Genomic DNA, 27,937 nt, shown 5'->3' on the forward strand with positions numbered 1-27,937 from the left:
GTACCCTTTACAACATTTCAAACGCACAACCGCCTCAAACTGTTGGCGCATGATGATGACAACATAGATGTCATATGTGGTTTATCCCGAGCTAACATGCTTCTGTTAGAGCTGTGAACTTGAAAGTAAGTATGCTGTTTGGGGTAATTTAAAGTTATATGTCGGATTTTGCTGTGCGGTAATTAAACCAACGACCATTTTATATTTAGACTCTAAGTGGTTGAGGTTAATGTTGACTTGTTCCCGTGGTATGCACAGGAGAATGCTACAAGGACTATACGCACACCCCCATCACACCGACCTTCAAACCACATCACTTTACCCAGAGTTTATGCAACCAGTTAGTTATCTTAAATATATACGTAGGCCTACTACTTTTAATGACATTGTACCAACTGCTTTAATTGCGAAACAAACCGAGTACTGCTTGCGTGACTGAATGGCTAATATGGAGGTATGTCAGAGAGAGTACTGTTTTGGAATAATATCAGCAAAGCTGATGTTGCCCAATAATGCTCCTCCTCATACATGATGATAAAAAGGCAAGGTGCACTTTCATGTTCTGTATTAAGACACAGCAGGGACGCACAATGATCCAGTCAGTCAAGAATGAATATCTGTGTCCTCCTGTTTAAACACCTGTTCCTCAGTGTGTTTAATGTGAGGTTGATAGATTAACGCACAAGCTATAATGATCAATTAAAAAGTGATATATTCATATTCATTCATATAACTGGACAAAAATGGCAACATGACCATTGACTCCTGATGTTAATTAGCATTCTTGCAAACTGAAGGGTGTCCATCCTGTGTTTTGACACTGTTTTCTATTAATATGCTCTGTCCCTAGTTGAGACCATTATTATTCTGCATTTTCTGGCACTTGCTTGACTAAACAGTTATCAATAAAAAATATATACAAATAATTGAGAGCTTAATTGATATTTATACTAATCTTTAGTTGTATGCTCTATCTGCACAGTCTGTTTGAGGAGGCAGAACATTATCAGATACACTGCTGTATTATTCCTGCTCAAACTGTAAAGTGTGCAGAGGAGAGATCATGCGGGCTCACCAGCTGGTTTCTGCCACTGGAAGAAGGAGCGGTGTGTCTGCAGCTGCTGTGTGTGAAATCTACAGGATATGAGGCTACAGTATCCCACTGAACACCTGTGCTTCACTTTTTATGCCTGACTTCCTCTCTAAAGAGATCCGTCACCGTCCCACATCTGAGCCTATCTGCTCTGCCACAGTGCGTAGTTTTATCATATCAGCTTGTCAGGAAACCTGCCAGCCACCGATACCTGGTATGGGTTTGTATTGTAGGTGGTGGTCCACAGCCTAGCCTAAATATTGACTTTGGAATATGTTTGATTATGGTTAATATCTAGAGTCAATGTTTGATTGACACCAGGGGCTTGGGTGGGTGTGGCTTTAAAAACTAATGAGGACACTCAAATCGGTAATGATGTAAATGTAAGGCTGATTCCGACATGTTTTTTTTAAACGAAAAATCCCAAATGTATCTGTTACTGACAAGAGAGCATACATTTTCCATCACATCAAATACAAATAATTTGGTGTAATATTCCTGGAAGTGTGGAGGACATTTCTAATGGCATTGAGGGCACTATGTAAAGGTAGAAGTAAATAAAAACGATATTTGAAAAATAATCAGAACCTTTAATATTATTTCAATATCTTTTTCTGTGGGTGGGTTTTGGTAATGGTTGTTTGGACATAAGACTGGTGCTGAAAAGGTTTTCTTTTTATAAAACCTAATTGAGGTCAGTGAAGAAGATAAGCAATTAGCTGAAAATATGTATGCTTTTTCTGCAGAAAAAAATCCTCAGTAGTAGTATTATGCATATTTGAAAGTTCTTCTTACTTCTCGTCTTTATGCAACAGTTTGTTTCTCCTCACAGCTACGAGTTGTAAACACACACCAGACAATAGAATATGTCAATCAGGCTGCAGAGCACTGTGAGCTCTTCATAGCCACTGACTGTGAAAGACAGGCTTTAGTGTGTGTTTGTGTCTGTGGCCTCAGAGTTTGTCTGTGCCTGTGTGTACTCCGAGGTTCAGTGACACAGTTCACAGCCGAGAGCCAGTGTGCGAGGTGGGAGGTGGGTCTTCCACAGAAAAGGAGTGGCGGTCTCATAATGTTGTGATGTTTCTGAATGGGAGCTTCCTCTTCAGGAATGCTCCAACAACTGTGCATGTGTGTAGACTTAGTGCTGGCCCTTGTTAGGTGTAACTGCGTGTAATGTAGCCTGTACAGCTGAGTGAGTCAACAGCAGTGAATTTAACTTTGTATAAGAAGGAAAGTAGAAACAAATTGAATTAGCAATGTCTCTTCTCTATTAGGTGTTCAACTAACTTGTTATAAGGATAATAATTAATAATTAATTACATTTTTATTATAGCGCTTTTCCAGGTGCTCAAAGCGCTTTAAAAATACACATTACACATATCAGACATGTAACAGTCATTACTGTGGACAATATCCACAAGAGCAAATTCGGGGTGAAGTGTCTTGCCCAAGGACACAACGGCCTGACGCAGTGGCGGCGGAGGTGGGTTTCGAACTGTTGTTCCCCAACGCCCCTTGATCCGATGATCAACGCACTAGCCCACTGCGCCAAAAACTGACCCCAATTATAATTATTAAGTTATAATGTTATTGTTTACAACTGTGCTTTCCCTGTTATGATATGCCAAAATGGTTGCTGTGAATAAGATCTACTGGCAGATTAATTTATAATACTTTTATTTTTTTTATAGGGCAATATGTCTTTTCTTTTTTACATTTACATTTTCTATTGATTTTTTCTAAGTCTCAAATGTATGCTGTTATATTCTTTGACAGAGCCTACATAAATTAAGCTTTTTTAACTGTTCTCTAGAGACCTTTTATTTGAGTGTACTTGTTATTAATTTGACCTTTTTTTATATATAAATGAGACTTTAATGACAATTTATTTATTGTGTATTGTGTGTGAACTGTTTGCTGTACAGTGTATGGCGAGTGTTGTTTTATTTGCGAGTTCCAAAGACAACACATTACCTCACATCATCATCATCAGATAAATAACAGAAAGACACTATGGTACTGTCATTTCAGTACAGGATGAAGGCCTACCTCCTACTGGCTGATATGAGCTATTACTTCATGTTAATAAATATTACCAGAGCTGATTTAACCTGTCTGTGAAAAATGTTTCATACCGTCCAGTCAATGAAATGCTTAATTCAAACCGTTTCTTTCAGTTTCAGTCATGGCTATGCACCGCCTCAGTCTGCTGCGGCCTCTGCTCTGTCAGTCCCTGGTGGTCCGGTCTCCCCTCATGGTCACCTCCAGGGTCAGTGCACCACTTCTGTACCGCAACACCCCCACCTCCTACCCTGCTGCATGCACCAGGCTCTATGCCACCAAGAAGGCAAAAGGTCAGTGAGGAGATTTTCTGAGTTCACATGTGTTCAACTTCTGTGGATCTGTTGGCCAAAACTGGGTTACGTGACTAGATATTATCTATGTTAAATATCAGTTTCCACTCTTCCCTTACTGATCTGCTCCTTTCCCTCTCTTCATCTTCCAAGCCAAGGCAAAAGGCCAGTCAGCTAAAGTGAATATTAATTCAGCTCTGGTGGAAGACATCATCAGTCTGGATGAATTGCAGGGGGAGATGACCGCTGTTCTCAATGCGCTCAAAGATGACTTCACACGCAACCTCAGCATCCGAACCCAGTCAGGTATTCAGCTTATCTCCGTTACTATTTATTATCTCCGTCCGAAACTTTTTTAAGTCTCTCATGTTGTCAGTCTGCCTTTGTGTCCTTAGAAAACTGTTTCATTCTCAAACCTTACAGATGGCAGTATAAGTAGAGCAAGGAAGGTGTTGTCATACATTTTTTGGTTTTATTGAGTTGCTCTGCTTGTTATTTAATTGTATTCATAGGGTTAAAGAAGAAAACATGCTAGAACAAAAGAACAAAAGCAGTGAATTGTATATCAAACCACATACATATAGGTTGAAGTAGTATTTGTATATATTTTCAAGAAGAATCTTCAATCTGACAGTTATGTCTGTGATATCATCTCACTGTTGTCTGCGGTCCAATCAGAATGATAAAATGTTTACCTGGAGCAAAACCAATGTTTGATTCCAGTTTTTCTAAAGAATGTTTTTTAGTAACATCTTTCCAAAAAGTGGCTTTTCTTCAAGCTGTTTGTTACGTCCTCTGTCCTAGACCAGAGGTAATGTTGTATCAATCTGCCTGGATGGACTGCCATGACATCCATGAGGTTACAGACATCCATAAGACTTTCCATTTTATTTCTATAATGGTCGTTTAGGCAACACTACATGAATCACTAAGTAACATACACTGCTGAGGCCACACATGGGGCTACCATATTGTTTTACTATGAATTTGACAAGAAATACTTACATGCCCGCTCCCTGGGAGAATTTGACTTTGGGATGAAAGTCAGTAAGGCTTCCTGTGTGTTTGTATCTACCTGACAAAGCGCCCAAGGGCTGAAAGTGAGCCCCAGTGTGACCTTACCTTGACCCTAGGTTGACCTCTGTTTCCCCAACTACATCCTGGTCATGACCCTTTTGCCTCTGGGTTTGAACAAATGGGAGCTGGACTCAGAGGTGGGGGGTTATAATGGAAGCTCCCACAGGAGATGGCGGCATTTAGAATCAGACTTCAAAGTGTCTGAGCTTCTACTCCTGTTCCTCCTCAGAAGAAAGTGGGCTTTCTCTCCTACATTTGATTTATAGCATGCACAGTCTTTTTGACATTTACACAGCATTCTGGAAAATTAAACAACAGAAGCATAAACATAAGTATTCTGGTGAACACCACAATGTCTCTTCCTGTAAATATCCTCCACCTGTTTCATTGAGTTTTGATACATTTCCAATATGCTCATTTGTCATCATGTTCCCTTCATCATTCAGTGATTTATGGTTTATGGAGTCATTGTCAATCTTCAAACCCCTCCCTCTACATCTCCCCATGATTTACTCTTCTCTTTTGTTTTGCAATAATTCCCAGCTTTATTTTTTGGCCTCCACTTATATTATATCTTCAATCTTGTGTGTCATACTTGTGGATTTAATTGCTTCTTGACCAACAGGGAAACATTTGTTCATAGGTCTTTGTACCCCTCCCTTCCTGTCTTCAGCCCTCCTTGTTTCTCTTGTCATCTTGTCTCCTTCCCTCCTTCCCTCCGTCCCTCTGTCATCCTCGATCCATCTCTCTGTCCCCTCACTGCTGTCCTCAGCTCCATCCGTCCTCCTCCCTTCTGTCCAGCTGCACAGTAATCCAGGGAGGCAGCAGAACTTAGAGCTGACAGGAGAGATGAGATGGTGGAATGGAATGATGTCAGCTGAATGTGTGTGTGTGTGTGTGTGTTTGTTCCATCAACCTCTCATCTGGTTCTCATTAAGCTTATGAGTATGCATGTGTGTGTGGGTATGTGCTGTTTCAATGAATGCATAATGTGCATGTGTTTGTCTGTGTGTTGCAAAGGTGTAGCCAAGTCATAGACGTAGAGAGACGTAGAGAGAGATGATCAATGCTTGACCAACATGTTGTGGTCAGTCACAGATGGGTAACCCGGCCCAAAATCTTTTTCTGTTTCCAAGGAAATTCAGACGGAGACAGTTTGGACACAGTACTGCTGGAAAAATCATTGAAACATTTCATATACCAATTGTTTTTTAAGTTGAAGCTAAAAGTAGTGGAAGCTTCGAGAAATAGTTTACATTTTTAAGGAAATAAACATTCAGTCTTGCAGCGAGTTTGATAAGACCAACAATATCACACTTGTAACTGCACATGTTTTTTTTCCAATTTTATTTATACGATTTCAACCATATCAGGGCTCAACACTAACTTTTAAAAGTGGTTGCCAGGCTGGCAACCAGGCATCAGCTTTTGGTTGCCAAAACTGAAAATATGGTTGACATTTTTACGGTCACCTTATATTTTAAATAATTAAGATACTATACATCAACTTAATAATGAACATGTGACACAAAATAATGTTCAAATGCTTTACAATAAGTAATTAACACAATTATTTGAAACTTAAGTGGTAGTAAACTTGTCTACCCTCAATTGCTGGTATACTAAATACCAGTAGTGCAGCTGTTGTCATGTTCTTCACAGATCCACAAATGAATTGAACAAGTCACTAGTTTCTTGGTCATCCATTGTCTCCCTTTCAAATTTGGGTTTCCTTGACCTTTGTACTGATCCCCACCATATAATCTAGATCCATTGGCCCTTCAGCATTGAAGTTTTGGATTGGCCAGACTAATACATTTCTAATGTTAAATAAATGAAAACCATTCACAGCTAAGAATTAGATATTAATTATTAATGCTGTAAATTACTTTAATATGTCTAACTATATTTAAAATGCGTTGCCTTTTTATAGAAGTGATTATATTTGTATGCCAATATTTTCCTATGGTAAAGTTTTGTTTTGCACTTTTATTTTGGTAGTAATAAGATCGGGAATCTTATTGTGAAGGGACTTTTACCGGAAGTGAATGCACAACGGAGCAGAATGTAGATATATATTTCGCCTCCCAAGACTTTACACATGTCCTCTTTGCTTTTCGTTCGGGTTCATCTTGCGCTTTATTAGTTGAATCACTTTGAACATTCGTTGGAGATGTTGACGGGTTGGCCAAACTTTTTACCCCACAGTCAAACAACTTAATTTGCTTCGCCATTTGTTGTAAAACAAGCACACAGTGCACGCGAGTAAACGTGCATCGCTTTCTGGCTCCGTAATCACACCAATGCACGTGCAACTTAAAGGGGACCTATCATGCAAAATGCACTTTTGTACGTCTTTTATACATGAATGTGTCCCCGGTGTTCCAGGGAACTCACCAAGTGTCAGAAAACCCTCTCTATTTTCCTCCATACCCAAATCTCTAAAAAAAAGGGGCTGCAACGGATCTGATAGAGTGGCGAAGCCCCTCCCCTTCCGGTGGACCTCCATGGGACCTTGGCCGTTTCTCAATCGCGAGGAAACTGGCTTCCAAGCCAATATTTCAAGGACACTATGTCATCGAGTGCCGCCGAAGGACTGTTCTAATCTCCAGCATACTTGGAATTCCACCGAATTCCTTGGTTTGGGGGTAATTTCGAGGCTGCACATGGGTAGACTTTGCGTCCTTCAAATCCCCACAATGCTTTGCGCACGGACCAATTTCCCCAAATCTGTGGCGGAAAATGTAAGGCAGGGCCTCTCATATGACGCACACCTCCACACTTGCTAGCCTGTTCCACTCTTCGTTTTCCGAATGCCAGGAAGGATTCTTGCCTAGCTTCTGAAGGAAGTGACTCGAAAGACATGTGCTACCAAGCAAGCATCCTCGCGATTGAGAAACGGCCCCTATTTCGAAAAAATTATGTATTGAAGTCAATGGAGAGAGAAAGATTATCTTTCGATCCCGTTTGAATTGTGCCACGAATTACACATATGATGTTTGTCAATTTAAAATATAATTTTGTAAGTCAAAAAAAAAAAAATTATCGTAAAACTGTGAAGTAACACATTTGTTTGTGTGAAACGCTCAATACACCTCTGGTCTCCCACAACAACACACGTCACCAAGATGGCCGTCACTACTGTCTTGTCAACAAAACGATTGACTACCCTCACTATCACCACAATGAAACACGTACAGAAGAATGTCATGCAAAGCTGCCTGCCTGCCTTCCTTTGATTCTCTCTGAACTGCCTGGTCTTTTTAATGTTTAATGTCAACCATTTGTGCAGATAGCATGAAGTAGAAAAGATCGGCGATGTTAGCATTTCTCCCCCGGGCTTAAATTGTGTACTATAGAATGATCACACCGGTGACAGTACTCTTCAAAGGGTTCACGAAATATGACTACTACTCTTACTGTTTAACATTTTGGGTTACTTAATGTTACTTCATATTAAGGCTAATAAAAATGACAAGGCTGTAATGCTAACTAACGTGCTAGCTACTAGCTAGGTAGCTAACTTGATCCAGCCACTCCTGGTCCTTTCATCAGACGGGAAGCGAAATAACGAGCAAGACCCATTGCTGGTATGATAACAACCTGGTACTAAGCACACAGGCATTGTTAGCAGATTTAGACTTAAACCTTTTGTCTCCTGCAGCAGAAAGGTGAATAATCTTAGCAGTTCAAGTTTAGCCATTCATCACGGCGTTATTTATTATAGGCACACATCTCAAGAGGCTTGAGGACAGAGAGAGAAGGCGCGTGACTTCCAACGGTCTTATACCCCAGGTAGTGACATCACAATCATGTGGTACAGCCCTAACCAATGAACACAGTTAGTAGTCGCAGCTACTTACATAAACAATATATGGTACACAGTAATACATGGAGTCATACACTATACATGTCTGTATGTTATATCTCAACACTCCCACTTATGAATGATGTGCTTACTAGGGCTGAACGATATACCGTGTCATGGCGATAACCGCGGTATGCGCATGCGCGGTATTCACACCGCAGGGACGTGCGGTTTTATTCATTTTTTTTTTTTAAATGCTAACGCACTTTAGCACAGAATTCAAAATAAAGATACCCTTATTACTTATCGAAACTGCACATACAATATATCCGATTAAAGCTGAGACTCCACAGATTATTTAAGTATAGTATCTAAGCGATCCGATCTCGCAACAGGGGAGGCAAACACAGACATCACAACACGTACCTTTTACGGGAGATCGTCTCACCGGAGCTGTCAATCTGATCAAAAGACGTGTTCAATGGCATTAAAACGAGAAAGAAAAAACGCGGCTGAATCGGTTGATCCATAGGTTGATAATGTATCTGTGGCTTTGAAGCAATTGTTTATAATCCATAATTCCATTTGTATGTAAAAATCGGAGCACAACAGTTAGCTGCTAATGGTAGCCACCAGAGTGTATGCAGCTTCCGGTTTTGGCTACGCGTCACTCTCACTCCTTATTTGGTAATGTGTGTGTGTTAGACTGCCGCATCGCCAAGACCGGAAGCAGCAGCCACTCTGGTGGCTACCATTAGCAGCTAACTTTTGCTCTGCGATATTTACATAAAAATGGAATTATGGATTATAAATGAAATCATTGTTTTATACAGAGACGTTAAAAACCTATGGATTAACCGATTCAGCCGTGTTTTTTCTTTCTCGTTTGAATGCCATTGAACACGTCTTTTGATCAGATTGACAGCTACGGTGAGACATCTCCCCTAGAAGCTACGTAAAGGTACATGTTGTGATGTCTGTGTTTGCTTCCCCTGTCCGAGTTCAGATCACTCAGTGATGATACTATATACCTAAATAATCTGTGGAACCTCAGTTTTAATCGGATATCTTGTAAGTGCAGCTACGATAAGTAATAATAAGGGTACTTTTATCTTGAGTTCTGTGCCAAAGTGCGTTAGCATTTTTCGCTCAGGGGTCATTTAGATGCTTCTTATGAGACTTGTGTTTTGTTTTGGTAAACATGGTTTGTATCGTCAGTTAGCTGAGATTATCTCCGTTAATCTGGTATAACACATTTATAGGTTCTTAAATATTACGATCCCCTGAGACACTGTCGTGAAAAAAAAAAGTAAAGTACCCGCCGGGACTTTGGGGTTTAACAGGTTAAAAAAACGCAATATATACCGCAGGGGGGGGGGGGGGAAATCACGATGTCAGTTTTTTTCAATACCGTGCAGCCCTAGTGCTTACTGTTTACCTGTTCATATCTAATCAACAAAACAAAAACATGGTACAAATGATTTAAATGTGGGCTTCTTCCACACATTTTACACACCAAACATGATCCCTTCAAATTTCCTCAGCTTCATTTTGGATACAGGCTTGGTCATCACATCTGCAACCATTTCGTCTGTAGGACAATAAACCAGTGTCATATTTCCCTGCCTTATGTGGACCTAATGAAGTGGTACTTAATATCCACGTGTTTACACCTTTGTCTACACACAGGATTTTTAGCAAGGGCTATTGTCCCCTGATTGTCCTAGTTTACAACTGTTTTCTTATACACGTATGTGTCTATCCCTTCCAGTAGCTGCTCCAAGTAAATACACTCCTGTATTGCTAGAGCCATATACTCAGCTTCACATGTGGAAAGCGCTACTGTAGGCTGTTTCTTGGTTTTCCAAGAGACTAGTGAGCTGTCCTTACTCATGCTCACACAATACCCTGTCATACTGCGTCTATCTGTTTTATCTGCCGCTCAATCAGCGTCACTATAAGCCTGTAGGCCTAGTTTCTCGCTGCTCTTTCTGAAACAAAGCTGTTTGTCTGCAGTACCCCTGAGATAACGCAAAACGTGTTTTACTGTAACCCAATGTTCATCTGTCGGTTCAGCAAAATATTGTGATAACTTGCTTACCACGAAACATAGGTCTGGACGTGTACAGGTAGTCAAATAAATTAGGCTGCCAACAGCCTCTCTGTATTTCTTCACATCCACCATTTTAGGGGCATCTTCAGTGTAATCTAACTTTTGGTCACAAGGTGTGTCCCTTACCCTACACTCCTGCATGTCAAAACGTTCCAGTATCTTTTCCACGTATCTCTTTTGTGATACTTTCACACAGCCGTCAGACTGACTGAAATCCATGCCCAGAAAATGATTTAATCTCCCTAAATCCTTCATTTTAAATTTTGTGGAAAGCATGTTTTTCACTTTCTCTAAAATCTTGGTGTTGCTGGCTGCGATGATAAGATCATCGACCCAGATAGCAATTATTACTTTTCCCTCTTTAGACTCCTTGGAGTAAACGCAGTGGTCTGCCGGGTTCTGTGTAAAATTGTCATCTGTTAAGCATTCATGCAACATTGTATTCCAATTTCGCCCTGACTGCTTCAGGCCGTAAATTGACTTCTCTAGCTTACACACTAGCTTTTCTCCCTCTTTTACATAACCCTCAGGTTGTTCCATGTAAATGTCATGATCGATGGGTGCATGCAGGTAGGCCGTCTTTACATCCATCTGGTGTAAAATCAAATCCTCTTGGGCTGCCTTCTGCATTAATACACGTACACTTGTCAGGTTGGCTGTAGGTGAGAACATCTCCCCATAATCTATCCCCGCCCTCTGACTGTATCCTTTGCTACGAACCTAGCTTTGTATTTGTCGTGTCCGTCAACGTCTCCCTTAACTGAATGGACCCATTTACCTCCCACTGTTTTCCTGCCCTCAGGCAATTTTGTCAGGGTAAAAGTCTGATTGTCTTCTAGAGACTTAATTTCCTCATCCATCGCTTTTCCCCAGTTTTCTGACTCGGTCGATGTCATGGCCTCTTTAAAGGTCAGAGGTACACCGCAAACTGCTCTGTAACAATAATCTATACTAGTGAGTGTTTTATCCTCTTCATCACTATCTTCCTGAGTATAATCTCTCAAGTACTCTGGGGGTTTGCGCTCCCTACTGGAATATCTCCCACTGTCTGAGGCATGTGACGCCACCCTAGGGTGCTGTTCGCCATCATCCTCTGGTGCTGACTGGAGCGTTAGTTTGTACATCTTTGCTCAGTACACTAGGCTGTGGGGCCTTTACTCCCTCTTCACAGTCTTCCGCCGAATCCTGTTCTAACCACTGTCTGAGTCTCGCTATCACAAGTTGTGCTGGTGATAAACTTTACTAGTCTGTGCTTCTGAACCTTCTCTTTGTCGGGGTAGTAAACTAGATAGGCGGGGCTTCCCTTGTCATGCCCTACAAAACGTCCTTTCTCACACCTAGCATCTAATTTCCCCCTGTCCTGCTGGTACGCATAGCACACTGCTCCAAACTTATGCATCCTAGCTAAGTTACACTTTTTCCCTGTCAGTGCTGAATATGGCGTAGTGCCTGTGTGCTTATTAAAACAACGGTTTCTGGTATGTGCTGCTTCCTGAATGGCATAGTGCCACAGGTTTTTAGGCAGATCACTGTCAATAAGCATACATCTGGCCATTTCAAAAAGAGTGCGCCCTTCTCTTTCAGCTGTCCCGTTTTGATGTGGGGAATAAGGACAAGACATCTCATGTCTGATCTTGTTCTTTCTCAATAGTATCTGAAACTCCTTACTAGTGAACTCAGTGCCATTATCTGATCTAATGCATTTCACCGTCCCATAGGGAGCTACATCTGCCAGATACTTCTCAGTGGCTTGAACTGCATCACTCTTCGCTTTCAGGAAATAAACAAACACTGCCCCTGTACACACATCTGTAAATGAGTGCATATACTTGAAGCCATTTATGGACTCGTTATTAACTGGACCAGCTAGATCAGTGTTCACCAACTCAAGTGGTGTGTTTGCTTTATCGGTCGGATCTCTGTTTCTCGTTTGGGTAAACTTTCCCTCTATGCATACTGTACAATCTTTATCAGGCTTACGCTTTGTAACCTTAATATGCATACCAACAGTTACATCCTGCAGCTTTAACACATCCTCATAATGACAGTGACCCATAATCTCATGCCACGTTTGGATATCATGGCTGACATGACACTTATCTTCAACATCACTCTGTTTGCAAATAGTACATTTTCTTACATACATAAATGTTAAACTTGGTACCATCCGGTAACATCAGAGCATCTTTACCTTCGTCGAAGAAAACCTTGGCTCCGTTAGCTGTAGCAGACTTCACGGAAAATAGTTCTTGGGGGTACGATGGGATGTATAGTGCGTTCCTCAGAGTCACTTTACACCGTCGTCCCTCGCTGTCTATCAGACACATATCTGCTTCTCCTCTGCCGTGCGCCACCCCGAAGGTGCGCCTCCCGTCTGCCAATTCCATGCTGTGTCTCTCCGGCTTGAAGGTGCTGTCAAAAATCTTGACTTTCTTCTTATCGTTGATGTGAGACGACGCTCCCGTGTCCACGATCAATCCTTTTCTGTGGGTCTGTAGTTGTTGTCTCTGTAGGCTGGTCTCTTCAGCTCGCACTTTGAGGGTGTAGTCACTTCCTCCCGCAGCTTCTCCGGTACCACCTGGCATGCTCGCGCACCGAGCTGCATCACCGCGGTCCTTTGTGCACGCTTTGTCTGTGTGCCCCATGCTTTTACAAAAGCTACACCAGACTTTCTTTCTGCAGTCATCTATTCGATGGCCTTTCTCTCCGCATCGCCAACATGTGCCGACGTGTTCTCCGCCGCCATCGGGGATGAATCGTTTGGCGGGCTTTCTCTTTGTTGCTGCTTGGACCCTCAGCACCCTCTCGCTCGTCTTGTCTGAGGCTGGGGCTGAATCTTCTGAGGCCTCGAAGTTCCTCAACTTCGCCTTGAACTGTCCCAACGTTACTTCACTGTCACCGTGTGTCACCATTAGAGTGAACGGCTTGTATTTTTCGGGTAATCCCCGCATAACCATCGCCATCATTAGTCCCTCACTCGGTGCTTCTCCCGTGCTCCTGAGTGCCATAATGATCTGCTCAGCTCGGATAATGTACTCTGTTACCGTCTCATTATCAGCTTTCTTTAGCGCAGTCATGGTTATATACAAGGTGACGATCCTGGGTCTGCCTTTTCCAATATAGTGCTCCCTTAATATTCTGAGACTTTCTCGGCCCTTGTCCTTCGTGTCTCTGAATATCAGGCCTAAACTGGTATTGTCAAGTAGCGGCGCTAACTCACAATAGGCGTCAGCATTGAGCTTGTCGTCTTGAGCCCTCAGTGCCGCGGTCAGCTCTCCAGCGGGTGCTCGAAGGATGGTCTCCTTCAATCCCACTCCGTGCATGCAACACAGCATCCTCTCTTCCCAGAGCTCATACTCTTCTGCTTTTCCGTCAAACGTGGGCCACTTGCTCTTCCTCGTGGTTCTATTCGCCATGGCTTTTTCGTTTGTAGCTTCAGTAGCTTAGCTTAGGTCCTCTTTAGCTTAGCTTTAGCTTCCCTCGGTTGTCCCGATGCTAAACTAGCTTAACACGTGGCTAACTAGCTACTCCTATGCTAACCGTGCTAATAGGCAATCTTCTCGCCTTGTTATCGCACGTGCGCTTCGAACTGTAGAATAATTCATCGCATCTGGGCCCATAACCTGTTAGCAGATTTAGACTTAAACCTTTTGTCTCCTGCAGCAGAAAGGTGAATAATCTTAGCAGTTCAAGTTTAGCCATTCATCACGGCGTTATTTATTATAGGCACACATCTCAAGTCAAGAGGCTTGAGGACAGAGAGAGAAGGGGCGTGACTTCCAACGGTCTTATACCCCAGGTAGTGACATCACAATCATGTGATACAGCCCTAACCAATGAACACAGTTAGTAGTCGCAGCTACTTACATAAACAATATATGGTACACAGTAATACATGGAGTCATACATGTCTGTATGTTATATCTCAACAGGCATCTTGTGAAAGTTATCTGATCTTATAGATTCTATCTATATGGCGCTGATCTTAGCTATCTCTTAGTGGAGGAAAACAATTGTGACATCACTTACGCGACTCTGGGATTTGTAGTCTTTCCAGTTGCGTATTTTTCATAGTCTTATATTTGAACAGTTTTACGACAAACTGTGACTTTTTTGACATGGAAATAATTTTTTAAGATTGACAAACATCATATGTGTAATTCATGGAACAATTCAAACGGGATCGAAAGATACGTTTTCTCTCTCCATTGACTTCAATACATTATTTTTCCGAAATAAGGTCCCATGGACCGGAAGTAGATGGGCGTGACTTCGCCACTCTATACAGACTGATCCAGATTTGAACACTGTCCTGACGTCAGGACGGTGGCGCTATGGCTATTGGTCAATTCTCCACTATCAGGGGAATGAGAGGTTGGGCCACGCCCGGCCATTGCTGCTCGAAAGCGTTGGAGACACTGTAGTACATATGCCAGGCCTGTAAGTGGCGCTGTAGTCTGCCACAAATGCAGCGAAGAAGAACTTCCCTTGCATGGTTGCCATGGTTGCCCTTCTGTTTATTCTCCACTTTTGCTCTTTTTCTCCCTCCCCAGGGCTGCCAACATTTGAGTTCAGCTTGGAGTGAGATTATTTTTTTGGTGAACCGAAAAAAGAAACGTTCATGTGTACAGTGTTACAAATGTATTAAACATGTACAAACTAGGGTTTCCCATGAATGTACCGGGCGCTAGTGGAATACGCACATACACAGACAGTGTACCCGTGACTCTTACAATGAAGGCTCGATAATCAGCTCACAGCATATAAAATGGCATATAGGTGTAAGCAGAGGTAAAGTGCTAATTTATAAGTGGGGTGGGGTCCTCACCTCCTCTAGGGGGGTCCGGGAGGGATGCTCCCACGGGAAGATTTTTTTTTAAATATTGAAGTTAAATGCATCAACCTGGTGCACTTTGAGAGCAACATGAATTTATGGATACATCTCTCAACACCCATAGGAAACAGAACTGTAAACAGATTTTCTTTTTCTTTATGGATATTTTACAAATCACTCACCTTTTAAACTGTATTCTTGTTTTACTGCCATATAGTATTTCATAACTGTTTTTCATTTATTCTCATAAATGGTGACCAAACCGTTTGAGACCCACTGAGATAACTAGACTCAAATGAATATCTAAACAGAGAGTCCCTTACCTCTCTGAGCTGTAGTTATCTCTCGGTCTAACAGCAGAGAGCTCTCCCTCTCCTTGTTTTAGAAACAGCTTCTAATATCCGTTAGCGCAGCTAGCTAACCAGATGCTAACAACAACAATGCAAATAGTGAGTTTGGTAGAAATATACTGTATAATAGTAAAGCTATTTAAGATGATGCCATATTTATTGAAGATTACATTATAAATATTCCCCAAAATTATTCAAAAGCATATTATTCCAAACTCTCTGCTGTAGTATGACCACCAGGAGACTATTGGTGTGTGTGGTGAGTTTGGTAGTAATAAGCTGTATAACAGTGATTGAATATTATTGTATTCTCTTTTTTCGGAGTTCCACTTTGCAGACGGTCCCTGAGCACTCGTTTCTTCTCCGGCTGCGGATAGAGACCAATGTTGATTGATTGATTGATTGAAAAGTTTATTAACAGCTTGTATATTGGGTACAGTACAGTACAGCTCAAAACATACAATTGTTAAGGGGATGCAGACCAGAGAAAGACTTTCGGCTTGTTTACATCAGGGTCCCCCATTTCCAATTCATCATATCATTTAAGACACATAAGACATATTTGACATACAGATGGCTTATTTACAATTTACATACAGGTGGTTTTTTACATACAGATTGCTTATTTACAATTTTCATTTTAGATTTCGTTCTAATACATCCTAACCGGACATTTAAGACATACCAAGTCTACAGATATACAGTTAGTAACAGAGTCTAAAATGTGAGTATATACATAGATGGGGGGGGGGGGGAAGCTGTCCATTGAATGACAGGTTGAGATTTGTACCATTACACAATGTAATGTGTCCAGCTCGGAGGACGGCACGTATTGGCTTTTTTTTTTATCAACATGTGATTGTAGTTCGTTGTCAACCTTACCACGGTACTTAGGAGACGTCATTTGTGTCTGAATAACGTTTTGTTCATGAGTTATTGATCCGTGAAATCCGAATCTCCCAATATCGTTTCAACTTTACTGAACTAAGCCAGAAGACCGTCTCATTTCGTAGACCGCTCGGTTTGCTGTTCCTTCACTTTATTTTTATATACATTTATTTTGGACGAAAACTTAGCGTGAGGAAAGGCAAGTGTGGCGTGAGTGCGTGAGATATGGGTTAATTGCGTGACTCTCACGCTCAATGCGTGAGTGTTGGCAGCCCTGCCCTCCCCAAGGCAAGCGTTTGCGCCTCCTGCTTTAAAACAAATGAATAATGACTCTATATAATCATATGTAAGCAGTGGTGTAGTGGGCGTTGGACGTGGGGGTACGCCGTACCCCCACTTATTTGGAGCATGATCTTTTTTTTAATAGTCTAATAAATATAAAATCTTTGCCAGTCTTATCAGTTGCAAGTGTGTATTTGTTGTAATAATGACAAAAACATAATACATTTCACAGTAGGCCTAATTATAATAAAAAATAAAAACTATTTCCTTAAAAAATTATGATTCATCATCACGCTCATGACCCCGTGGCGAGCTGGGGGTGTGTCAGTGACACACCCACGGCCAGCTCGCTGCCCGCCGATTTTGCGGCAGCTCTTTCCTTCAAGAACGCTAACGAAAAAGCTCTATAATGGCAGGCAAACGTGCGTGCGTGCGTGCGTGCGTGCGAGAAGCAGCGCTGTCTGCTTATTTGCAATGTAGGCTAGGCCTAATCAGAATAATTTCAAGTCCAGATTCAATGTTGTTTGCATAAGTAGGCTATATTTTTCGTTTCGTTTATTTAATAAGTTAATTTCAGGACAACTTTGGGAATTTTGTTTGTTTGTTATGAGTTTTAAATAGATTTTGAAAGTGGAGATAGAGAGAAGCAGCGCTGTCTGCTTAGTTGCAATACTGTAGCTTATGCAATTTAGGCCTATAAATTGTTTATGTAACTTATGTGCCTGTGTGTCCATGGTTTTGAGTCTGTGTGTGTGTTGAACGCAGCGCCGTCTGCTTTTTGTAGTACAGTAACTAAAGTAGGACTAAGCATACCGGTAGTTTCTGTGGACCTGTCTGCCCGTTTTGTGAGTGCACTGCGCGCGTGCGCACTTGTGTGGCATTGTTTGGGATGACCTAATTAAAATAGCGTCCCCCCAGTAAAAAAATACCCACTACACCACTGTATGTAAGGGATAATGTGCAGCGACGCGGTCATTATGGGGAAAAGAACACTGACAGGCTGATCAGGAGCCCGACGCGAAGCGGAGGTGTTATTTTCCCCATAATGACCGTGTTGCTGCACATTATCCCGCTTATTACATGGCCACATTCTCAACAAAGTAACGACATGACTCCCAATATTAATTGAAAGGCTTTTATGGATTTAGAAAATGATTTTATTGATTTAAAAAATAGTTGTATTGATTTAAATTGACATGCATCTGCTAAGAAAAATAGTCCGTAGTTACCGTTTGAACTAACGTAGCAACGGCAGGAGCTGCTTCGATAGCGTTTTTGAGGAGATTTTTTATTACAGATTTGAAAACATCGGTGCTTGCTTTAAAAGTAGCACAATTCATTATGTCAAACCTTGGAAAGTATCTAGATATCCCTGCCCTAATGCCAAAGTAACTGCCAACTCCCCTCTCCTGCAGGGGGGCGTGGTCAGTTGCAGCTCACAGAATCAGCCCCCTGACAGGGCTGGAAAGAGCAAATATAGCGAAATGAGGCATGGCTAAAATGCAGGATCTGTTTGGTATTTTGAAAAATATATATATTTATATACTTTATATAGGTATGGCCCTACAATATATGTTTCAAATATAGCATGATAGGTCCACTTTAAGTATCGGGTTCCGACTGGTCACAACAATAATGAAATATCACTCTTAATACAACAAATAATTAACATGTATCCATTTTGGGGTGCACATTTTGCTGTTTGCTGCCCTTATTTCTTTATGTTTAAAAACTGGTTGCCACTGATAGTAACCAAAGACCAAGAAGTGGTTGACATTTTTTCAGAATGGTTGCCAATGGCAACCGTTACTGTCGAGCCCTGCATATTCAATGTAAATATTGCTATATTTTACTATATTTTTTTATATTTTTTAATGTTATTACAGTTTTCTTAAAATAGTTTTCTATCTGTGTTTTTGTTTTATTTGTATGTATCTTTATGTATGCACCATGACACCAAGTCAAATTCCTCCTATGTGTTAACCTACTTGGTAATAAGTCTGTTTCTGATTCTGATTGTAACTTCTCTGCAGTTCAAACTGCTTTTCAGACTTTTTTAGCTATTTTTGTTTTGTTTTATGGAACACAATATTTCTGTTTTGATTCATTCTCACGCTCCACACAAATAAAAAGGCCTGTTTAATAACCAAGAAAAAGTATAGTGTACATTTATATCATACTATTCCCACCAGATATATACTGCATTGATATTTGCAATATTTTGAAAATGAAGAGATTTGTCAAATGCTTCCTAAGCCATCGTCCTCTGACCTTCGTCATCTCTCTCCGCCCCTCCTCACCCTCCACTTTTGTAGTTAAGGAAACGTCTGTCTGTCTGTCTGCCCTCCTAAAGTGTTAGCAGATGTGAAGGTGCTCATTGTCAAGGCACAAGTAAAAGAGACGGACAGTCATAAGGTCATAGATACTGACATGAAAAGTCTGCATATACACTGAGATACATTTAAAGAAGGAGACAGATTAATTACCAGGCAGTTGGTATGTGGGCCATCCAGTTTGCACCAACTTTTTTATTTCTTCTGGTCTCTTTTTTTTCTCTGCCCTTGAAATCAGATGATAAATGAATCTTTAGAATTACACTATTGCCTCACCTCCCCTTCACCCCCACTTTACCACACACACCCCACTGGGTAAGCAGTGAGCGAGTGATGTAAGGCAGAGGTGGAGAAGGAGGAAACAACTGCGTCTGAGGTTAGCCAGATGGAGGAGAGGGAGAGGGTGGATGGATGGAGGGAGGGAGGGAGGAAGAGAGGGAGGGAGTAAAGGGAGAGAGGGAGGAAAGGACAGAAGTCAACCCTTGTTGGCAAACCAACTTTTGTCTCTCTGTGTTGAAAGTGAAGAGAGGCAGTAGATCATGGAAACTCTTAACACTCTAACTGAGGGTTTATTTCTTACTCATGCAGTTTGTGGCTCCTGCGGGACATTCATTCATCTGTCTGTGTTTAGTTGTTATCCTGTCGACTAAATATAAAGGAAAACATACTGTCACTCATTAACTCTGCAGGGAAATAGTGTCATTAAACTAGAAAAGCTGCAGCCTGACCAATACTAGATAGTTGGGACCCGCCAATATTTATCTATAAAAGCAAAATAAATCTGATAATAATTCAAGGTATGAAGAAGACAAATCTTTCTTACGCATTTTGTTAGAAAGATATATGCCTCGCAGTACAGATATTTTACAAATATCAATACAATTTATGAAAAATGAAAGTAACTGTAGATATGAAATAACAGTCAAAATGTTGAATGTTTTGAGTAAACGGTAAATTGATTGATTGAGAGAGAGAGAGACCACGGATTGGTCCATTTGGGTATGGTCACGTCACTGTACCCAGGACGTGGAAGAAAAAAATTAAAATCTCCAACGAGGCGTTCTGGGGCAGCAAAGACAGGTATTTTCTGTGTTAGTTTTACTCGCTACAGGGTGTACTTTGAGGGTTTGTGACTCTGCAGACCGTTTACATGCAGAAAAAGCTACATAACACACAAGGGGACGGGTAATAACCGGAAAGCATGACATGGGACATTTAATACAATTAGGTAAATTAACAAGTATTTGTATGTGCTTTTGTTTAGGAGCTCTGGATCACATTGTGGTGACGACACAAGATGGCAAGTTCCCTCTCAACCAGCTGGGACAGGTCTCCATGAAATCCCCTCAGCTCATTATGGTCAACATGAGCAGCTTTCCAGAGGTAAGACGATCACACACACAAACACACACGTACAGATTCTTCCTAGACGTATGTGTTTGTCTCACGCAGACTAGCACGCTGTAACTAAAAGCTTTATAAAAATAATCCGACAAGACCACAAAGATCCGAAAGACAGATAGATGGCCTTTTGCAGAAGGAAAAGTAAGCCAGAGCAGAACTCTAGAAGCCCTCAGTTCTGTACAAATGAAACCTGAGCGGCCGCTCTCTCTCCAACTGTGTCTCAGATGCTAATTGATTGATCACTCGAGGAGGCCTTTGTTCCGCTGTGAAAGATAGCAGCATGAACCCAAACTGTGTGTGTGTGCGCACTGGGATGTGGTTCTGTCTGTGTGTGAGTTTTCACAGCATAGGAAATGACCTCATTTTACCCCCAGGTTAGGAAGGAATGGATTATTTTCTTTTTTCTACTCCTTTTTCTTTCCCTCTTTTCCGTTTTAGATCATACAACACTGCTAGTCAGAGGGGGCGTCTTGCATTTTAAGACCTTCTGGTGTCCTGGCAAATGTTAATGTGCTTTTTTAGCAGTTACACAAGACTGAATTATATATCCCCAAAAAGTCATGAATAAAGATTTAGTTGTCTAAGGTCTTATTTAAAAAAATATGTTTAGATGATTAAGAATAATGAATGCTAATTACAAGTGAAGCTTGAAAGTACAAAATGTCACTCAGAAACCTGCCGATAGTTATTGTCAGGGAATAATTTCTCCTCCGATGCAGCTGACCAACCTTGATCAGCCGTTATCTCCCATAAGGAGGGGCTGCCCTAGCAAGTTGTTGTTGTTACCAGTTTATGGCCGGGCAACTCTCGGTGAGAGATAGTTATTGTTGTGGGACACCTGGAACACATCCTTCTCGGAGTGTAGATGACCCAGAGCCATAAGCGACAACAAATGTGATTCAGTGTCCTCAGCTGTTTAGTCTATCTATTGAAGAATGTTGATTATTACACTCTGAACTAGTTAAAACCTCGAGCTACAGGAGGGTTCTTCAGAATTGATTGTGGCATCTCAACCGTGTGGTCAAGTGTTTGCCATCAAAGCTCCAGCTCTCCTCGTGTCTCTTTGAGTCCTGACTCTCCATTGCTATAGAGGTTTCCCCCACAGTTATGATTACGCAAATAAAATAAAGTCATACAGTTAACTGCTAATGTTAGCATGAAGACAATGCTAGCATGCTGATGTTAAGGTCAGGGTTGGAATGAAGATTGGTGAGATATTTCAAGTGTGAACCAAAGAGTCCGACCGCCCGGCATTGCCAGCCCGACATGGCTAAAAACACAAAATAGCAACATAAAATACTCTGTGGAGGCAATAACAGATTTACATTCTAAGGGAAGTAAAACCTACATGATCTGTTGCTGTTTAAACCCGTTTTTTTAAGCTTCGATGACTTTCAAAGGCAGTTTATTATTTTGGAGAACCACAAAACAAGTTCTTCCAACCATATTCCACCAGCTTCTATTTTTCTACCGGTCACCTTTTGTGAATCTGAAAGGTGTGGTTACACCTGTTTGTTCTGTGTTGTAGCGGCATCACAAAACATGCAAATCCAAGCATTTATCAGCATCTTAAATCTTGAAATCTACTCTTCAGCCTGAATGGTCTTGCTGTGAGTCTATTTTCTTTCCAGGAACTCCGACCGCAGACCACACACACACACCCGGCAGACACACTCATGCATGCACACGATACAATGTCATGCCCTGCGCTGCCCATGTCCCACACAGAGGTGAGTCCTCAGTACCCAGAGCTAATAGGCTTATAATGATGCCTATCCATTACCAGGCACTCCAGAGGCCCTAGCATTGTTTTCCATTCATTCATTAAGAGCAGCCAGGGAAGGAAGGCATGGTGGAACTAACAACAACTACCAGCAGGCTTAGATCAAGAGCCAATTTGGTGTGTGTGTTTTAGGAAGAGTTTGCATGTTAAAGCATCCCACCACTTTGTTCATAAATCATTTTCTTCAGGACTTTTTATTTTACATGCACACACGCAGACTCTCGCACACATTCCTCCCCACTCGCCTCTTTGCTTTGAAGCGGGCCGTCAAGCGTTTGATGTGAAACTTCAGTGTAATTTCTCTTCCTCTCGAACATATTAACCAGAACCTGCACGGCCTTTACACAGAAATTCCCCTCGGTTTTCCGTAACCACCGGAGTGGTCGTCGGGAAAGAGGAAACGGTGATGAATTCGATCCTGAGAACGATCAAACATAGGTAGGGTCTGAATCTATCACCCCACACTCAAAGAGCGCAACCAGAGGCCTGCGCTCCGGATGAATTTGACAAAGGAAAAGAAACCACATGAATTAATTTAATGCGCACAAATAAATTCCTTTAATCTCACTGCCATTTTTTTTTTTCCCAGCGGAGAAGGCCAGAAGGAGCTGTCGAAAATGGAGAGTAGGTTAGAAATGGAGTAGAAAAAAAACAAATGATGTGCTTTTTCCTCGCATTTGCACACTTTGTAATGATCAGCTATGGGAATTGTCATGCGGTTGCAGAACTGGTGCGAGGAGTGTGACTTTGTTTCAGTAATTCAAAGGATTTGGCTTCCTCTGCCTTGTCTGTATGCAATGTGTTTGGCTCTCGGGTTAACATTTAGTATTTACTGGACTAAAGGGTTGTGCTGCATATGTTGGATCAAGTTTTGATGTTTCACATATGTTAAGACTGTTTTAATATTCACCAGAGTAACATGCAAGCTTGTCCCTCTGCCTGCTGGTCTGCATGCCTGCCAAAAAAATACAAAAATACTTTAAAATGGAATTCCAAAGAAGCCACTTTACTATTAAAGTATTGTGTGACTGTAGACCAACAGAACCTCTTAACATGTATTTGTCTGATCCTGTTATGGGTTGAGATATCAATGTCATCTCTGCCTAGTATCCAAATTGACACTAGATCACTTGTTCCCTAACAAAACACAAAGTCTACTTCTTTTCATCTCCCATTAAATTGTTTCATCCTTTCAAAATAAAACAGATGTTCGAGAAATATTTGTTGCCATTTTATCCTAATAGATGAGTGACATGTTCTGCCACCCACTGTATTGGTACTGTAAATGTCCAGTAGATGGTAGACGTAGCCTGATGCAAAATCTGAACACAATACAATAAAAGTGTTTTAAATGTTAGTTTAAGTGAATGTAAATATTCATGTGCTCACCTCAATATAATAACCATTGCCCACATCTATTAAAAGCAATAAGATGATTTTATTTTTGAAAATACTTTAAATGTGTTCACACAAACTCAAAAGCACATGTGTGTTTGTGTGTGTGTATCCATGTATCATACACAAACACCCGCAGACAGTCCTGTGAGGTCACTGTGGGTCACCGCGTTGCCCTGCAACCTCTCAGTCCTGTCCCAGAGGGCCGAGCGCTGACAGTGGCCCAAGGCACTTCCACACTGCATCGGCTTCCCCTGACACACACACACACACACACACACCCCACCCAAACACACACATAAAATACAACCCACCACACCTTAATAGTTGCCAGCTGGAGCCTGGCCACTACCTGCAGTTGTAGCGCTGCTTTTCCATTCACACCAGCAAGCACACATTCATATATCTGTGTCTGTGTGTGTCTGTGTGTGTGTGTTTCTGATCTTTATGTCGTGTTTGCCCCAGGCTACAGCTGCCGCTGCCCGTGCCCTGAGAGAGAGTAGCATGAACCTTAACCCAGAGGTGGACGGGACAATCATCAAGGTGCCCGTTCCCAAGTGAGTCTCTTCCTAAAACACACACACATATACACACATATACACACATATTTACACACACACACACACACACACACACACACACACACACACACGTATACACATACACACACACACAACACCCAAGGGCAGAATCGCTTTCCTGCTTTCTGCACTTTCTTTCTTTTCAATCCTTTCCTTACTCCTTTTCCCTTTCTTTTGTTATCCCTCTTTTCCCCACTCCCACTGTTATACACTTAACTTAAGTATTTACCATGAAACAAATTAGGGGATCTGATAAATCAAGTAATCAATTTATAAAATGGTATTTCATGGATCCTCTGAAGGAGGCCAAGATTATTTGATATGGCAAAACTACATTTTGGAATTGAGAATAATTGCAATGCATTTTACATTTTATAAACTAAATGAGAAACCAATAACTCAAAAGAATATCAATACATGATGCAAATCCTAGACCACAACCTTACAGTTAGCCTCTTTCATGCTTTTGAAAGTCCCCCCATTAATGAACCCCTGTAACTGACAGATTTATTGACTTTGGTTTGTAGATGTATAGAGACCCCGAGTGTGTTGATGTGAGGGCCGGGTCACTCTTTCTCTCTGCCAAGTCAAACAACCTTACGAAAAACTATCCGTCACTCACTCACTAAACTACTTTGTGTGTTTATCATGTTTTGTTTTTTACATATCTGCCCATACATGTATAAATGCCAATCTGTACTTATGTGCATTTGGGTGCATGTGTGTGTGTGTGTGTGTGTGTGCACACGCGTGGAGCAGCAGGTGTTAGTCTGGCAGAGGAGGGACACAAGAGTCAGGCTGCGTTCCCCCTGCAATCAGTCTCGGCACGCTCCAAGCTCACATTTGCATTTCCAAAGAGAAGGCGCTCCTTGATTGGCCCTGGAATCAGTAATTAGGCCGTATTGTTTGTGGTAAATAGACGCCACACTTGGATTGTTTGCAAATAGTCCCCGAGGCAAAAACAAGGAGAAAAAAGCCAATTAAAGACAAAGAGGGAGAGTGAAATGGGAAGTATGATTTTCTGAGTGATTAACGAATGCAAAGTGAATACAAAGTTGTCGGGATGACGAGCGTCTTAGCTCCGGTCTGAGTCCCTCAGCAAGTCAATGTGAGATGGACTCACGGGTCAGAACTGAAATAATTAGACCTCATGCTTACATGCCCTTAACATTAAGTAGTAAGTAAGGTTGTTATTATTTGACATAATGAATTTTTTATTATGTGGTTTTCTGTGTTTAAAAAGAGTCTGACTAACCGTTTCTTTTTAGGTCTCTGTGTGTAGTTTAAAGGCATCTTGTTTATCTTGTATTCCTGTAGCAATTAAAAGTAGGAAAATACACTTTCTCCAACACTGAAAGCTAAATATCATAGTCATTAGCTATTATCATAATTTGGTACAGTGTATAACCTTGCTTTAAAGAGTAGCTGCTACTTTAACCCACTGACATCCATTGAGCTAAACTTACTTGCATAACTCTCCTTCGTCATCTTCATAGCGTACAGAGACATATGCGTTTTAACCCTTGCTTGGAACAATCCATGTATGTCAACTTCTGTCTTACTATTTGTTCTTTTCTCTCATGTCCTCCCTTCGCTGTAGAGTTACACGAGAACACAGGGAGAACCTCACCAAGCTGGCAAAACAGTTTGGTAACAAGGCTAAAGACTCACTGAGGAAGGTGCGATCTAACGCTGTCACACAAGTCAAAAAGACCAAGGATGCCCAATCGGAGGACACCTTACGTCTTGTGGAGAAACAGGTAAGAGATATGGAGAAGGACAGCAGTTCTAATACACATGGTTACATCGATAGATCAGACTGAGAAGGGATATTTTAAGGAAGGTTGAGTTGTGTTGTTGGATGCAAGAGATGATTTTCAAAACCTCTGATAATTGGAGCCTGAAGACCTGAAACTGTTAATGCAGTCCAAGAGTTGAAATAATTAGAGAGAAATTCATCATAAGCCCAGTCATATTCTGTCTTATTTCAGCTATATAATGTTGTCCGTTTACCAGACATACAATAGAGGGAGGTGAACGTGTATTTTTTTCATCTTTCCCTCCTCTTCCTTGACAGATCCAGCAGATGGCGGACAACATGGCGTTGGACATCGACAAACAGCTTGCAGCCAAGACCAAGGAGCTGCTAGGCTGACTGTGACGATTAAAAGGTCTTATTTTGGTTATAGCTGAACTTCAAATGGACTCATGTAAGAGGGGAAATATGCCATTCATATCTGGTTAATAATACACTCACTAGCATTGGGGAGATACATCACTGCTGGGGGATATCTGGGTTTAACCGTCAGTGCACAAACAGAAATTGGTACGGATACAACAACGACAGACTGCCGGTCACATCCCTCCTCCCTTGTTACTCTTCCTGTCTTCAAACAAACACAGACGAGGGACGAATGGACTTTTAATGGGATTTGCGGGCCTCCTCCTAATCAAACTCTTTGCCACAAGGGCTGTCTGTTTACATAAAACAAGCGCACCCGTCTGAATGTAAACTGGTTGCGGCTTTGTCTTGGTGGCAAGAGCGAGAGAAAAGGGGAGAGACGGTTTGTTCCAGAGACGCAGGATATGATTAGCATGTTGCCAAACATTTGTTTCACATTGATTCAAAGTCGGTTCAAAAATAAACTTGAGAGAAACAACAACTTTAATTTCTGCCATCGTCTAGGATTGATAATACGGCTACTCAACCGACAATAACGTCAGAAAAGTAACATTATTGATGGGCTCCATTAAATAAAATCTACTTTGTACCATGTGCGTCATGTTTCTCTCTTTTGTTTTCTTTTCTTTTTCTCCACTTTTGGTTTGAAGTCGCCCCCTCCTCCATTAGTCAGAGTGATAATGGACTTTTCCTGTGTACAGACCTCCAGACCCTGGCTGCTGGCACCACAATTGTCCATTAGGAAAACAAACTTTAATGTTGTCCACTTGGACCTCTTTGTCCTTTAAAAAGCTGCACTTTTAAAGCCACTTTCAGGAATTGCCGTTGTTCAAAGTGCATGGATAACAAGAAATGTATGAATGAGAAGCCTTCAGCAACACACACGGCTCTGCTTTCATCCCTCCGCTGTTTACACCAGCTAGAAGCTTTTCCGCACTATTATGTGGTCCGTGTCTTCGTCTTTATCATGGTTTGTTTTGCTTCCTCTGCTACTGGTCGCAGGCAGCCCACATGGCAGACAGGTTTAATTTGAAGAGTTTCCTCACACACTTGCTCTTACAACCACTCGGTGGTTTGTTGATTACAGTGGGGCTACATTGCACGCTACTAATTAAATCTGAATCAGAATGCTGTTTGGTGTCTTTTTAATGGATGAAATAAATGGATAAAATATGACTATGCCGATTTCATGGTGTTTTTTGTAATATTTGGTGTTAGCTACAGATTGTAGTTTTATTAGATTTGTCTTCTTTATTTGTCTCCCTGAATGGCCTTGCTGTAATGGCCTAAATGGGCCGGAGTCGTTGGATAAACAAGAGTTTAGCAGAGGAGAGGCTGTGTTGGGACAGAGGAGGGGTGGGGTGGAAATGGCAGGTTTTTCTGGAGATTCTGGGTCCATATGTCAGCAATTTGAGGGCATTGTGTACCTTGGCCTAAAACAGAGCTTCATGATCGATGGA

General features: G+C 41.5%; 1 protein-coding gene across 1 annotated transcript; it reads left to right on the forward strand.

Moving 5' to 3' along the window:
* Positions 1 to 39: 39 nt before the first annotated feature.
* mrrf (mitochondrial ribosome recycling factor) lies at positions 40 to 27,653 on the forward strand. The gene is made up of 7 exons (XM_034200578.1): positions 40 to 125; positions 3,271 to 3,447; positions 3,601 to 3,753; positions 20,397 to 20,515; positions 24,180 to 24,271; positions 25,896 to 26,055; positions 26,373 to 27,653. The coding sequence occupies exons 2-7, from the start codon at positions 3,279 to 3,281 to the stop codon at positions 26,448 to 26,450; spliced, it is 771 nt and encodes a 256-aa protein (XP_034056469.1). The 5' UTR covers positions 40 to 125; positions 3,271 to 3,278; the 3' UTR covers positions 26,451 to 27,653.
* The last annotated feature ends 284 nt before the right edge of the window (positions 27,654 to 27,937 follow it).

Source organism: Gymnodraco acuticeps, unplaced genomic scaffold, assembly GCF_902827175.1.
Source record: "Gymnodraco acuticeps unplaced genomic scaffold, fGymAcu1.1, whole genome shotgun sequence".
In the NCBI taxonomy this organism is placed as follows: domain Eukaryota; kingdom Metazoa; phylum Chordata; class Actinopteri; order Perciformes; family Bathydraconidae; genus Gymnodraco; species Gymnodraco acuticeps.

Bases quoted from the DNA above. Each gene is read 5' to 3' on its own strand.
- mrrf (XM_034200578.1), top strand. From the start codon at position 3,279: ATGGCTATGCACCGCCTCAGTCTGCTGCGGCCTCTGCTCTGTCAGTCC. The intron at 3,448-3,600 runs GTCAGTGAGGAG...TCATCTTCCAAG, and splicing joins TGCCACCAAGAAGGCAAAAG to CCAAGGCAAAAGGCCAGTCA. The intron at 26,056-26,372 runs GTAAGAGATATG...CTTCCTTGACAG, and splicing joins TACGTCTTGTGGAGAAACAG to ATCCAGCAGATGGCGGACAA.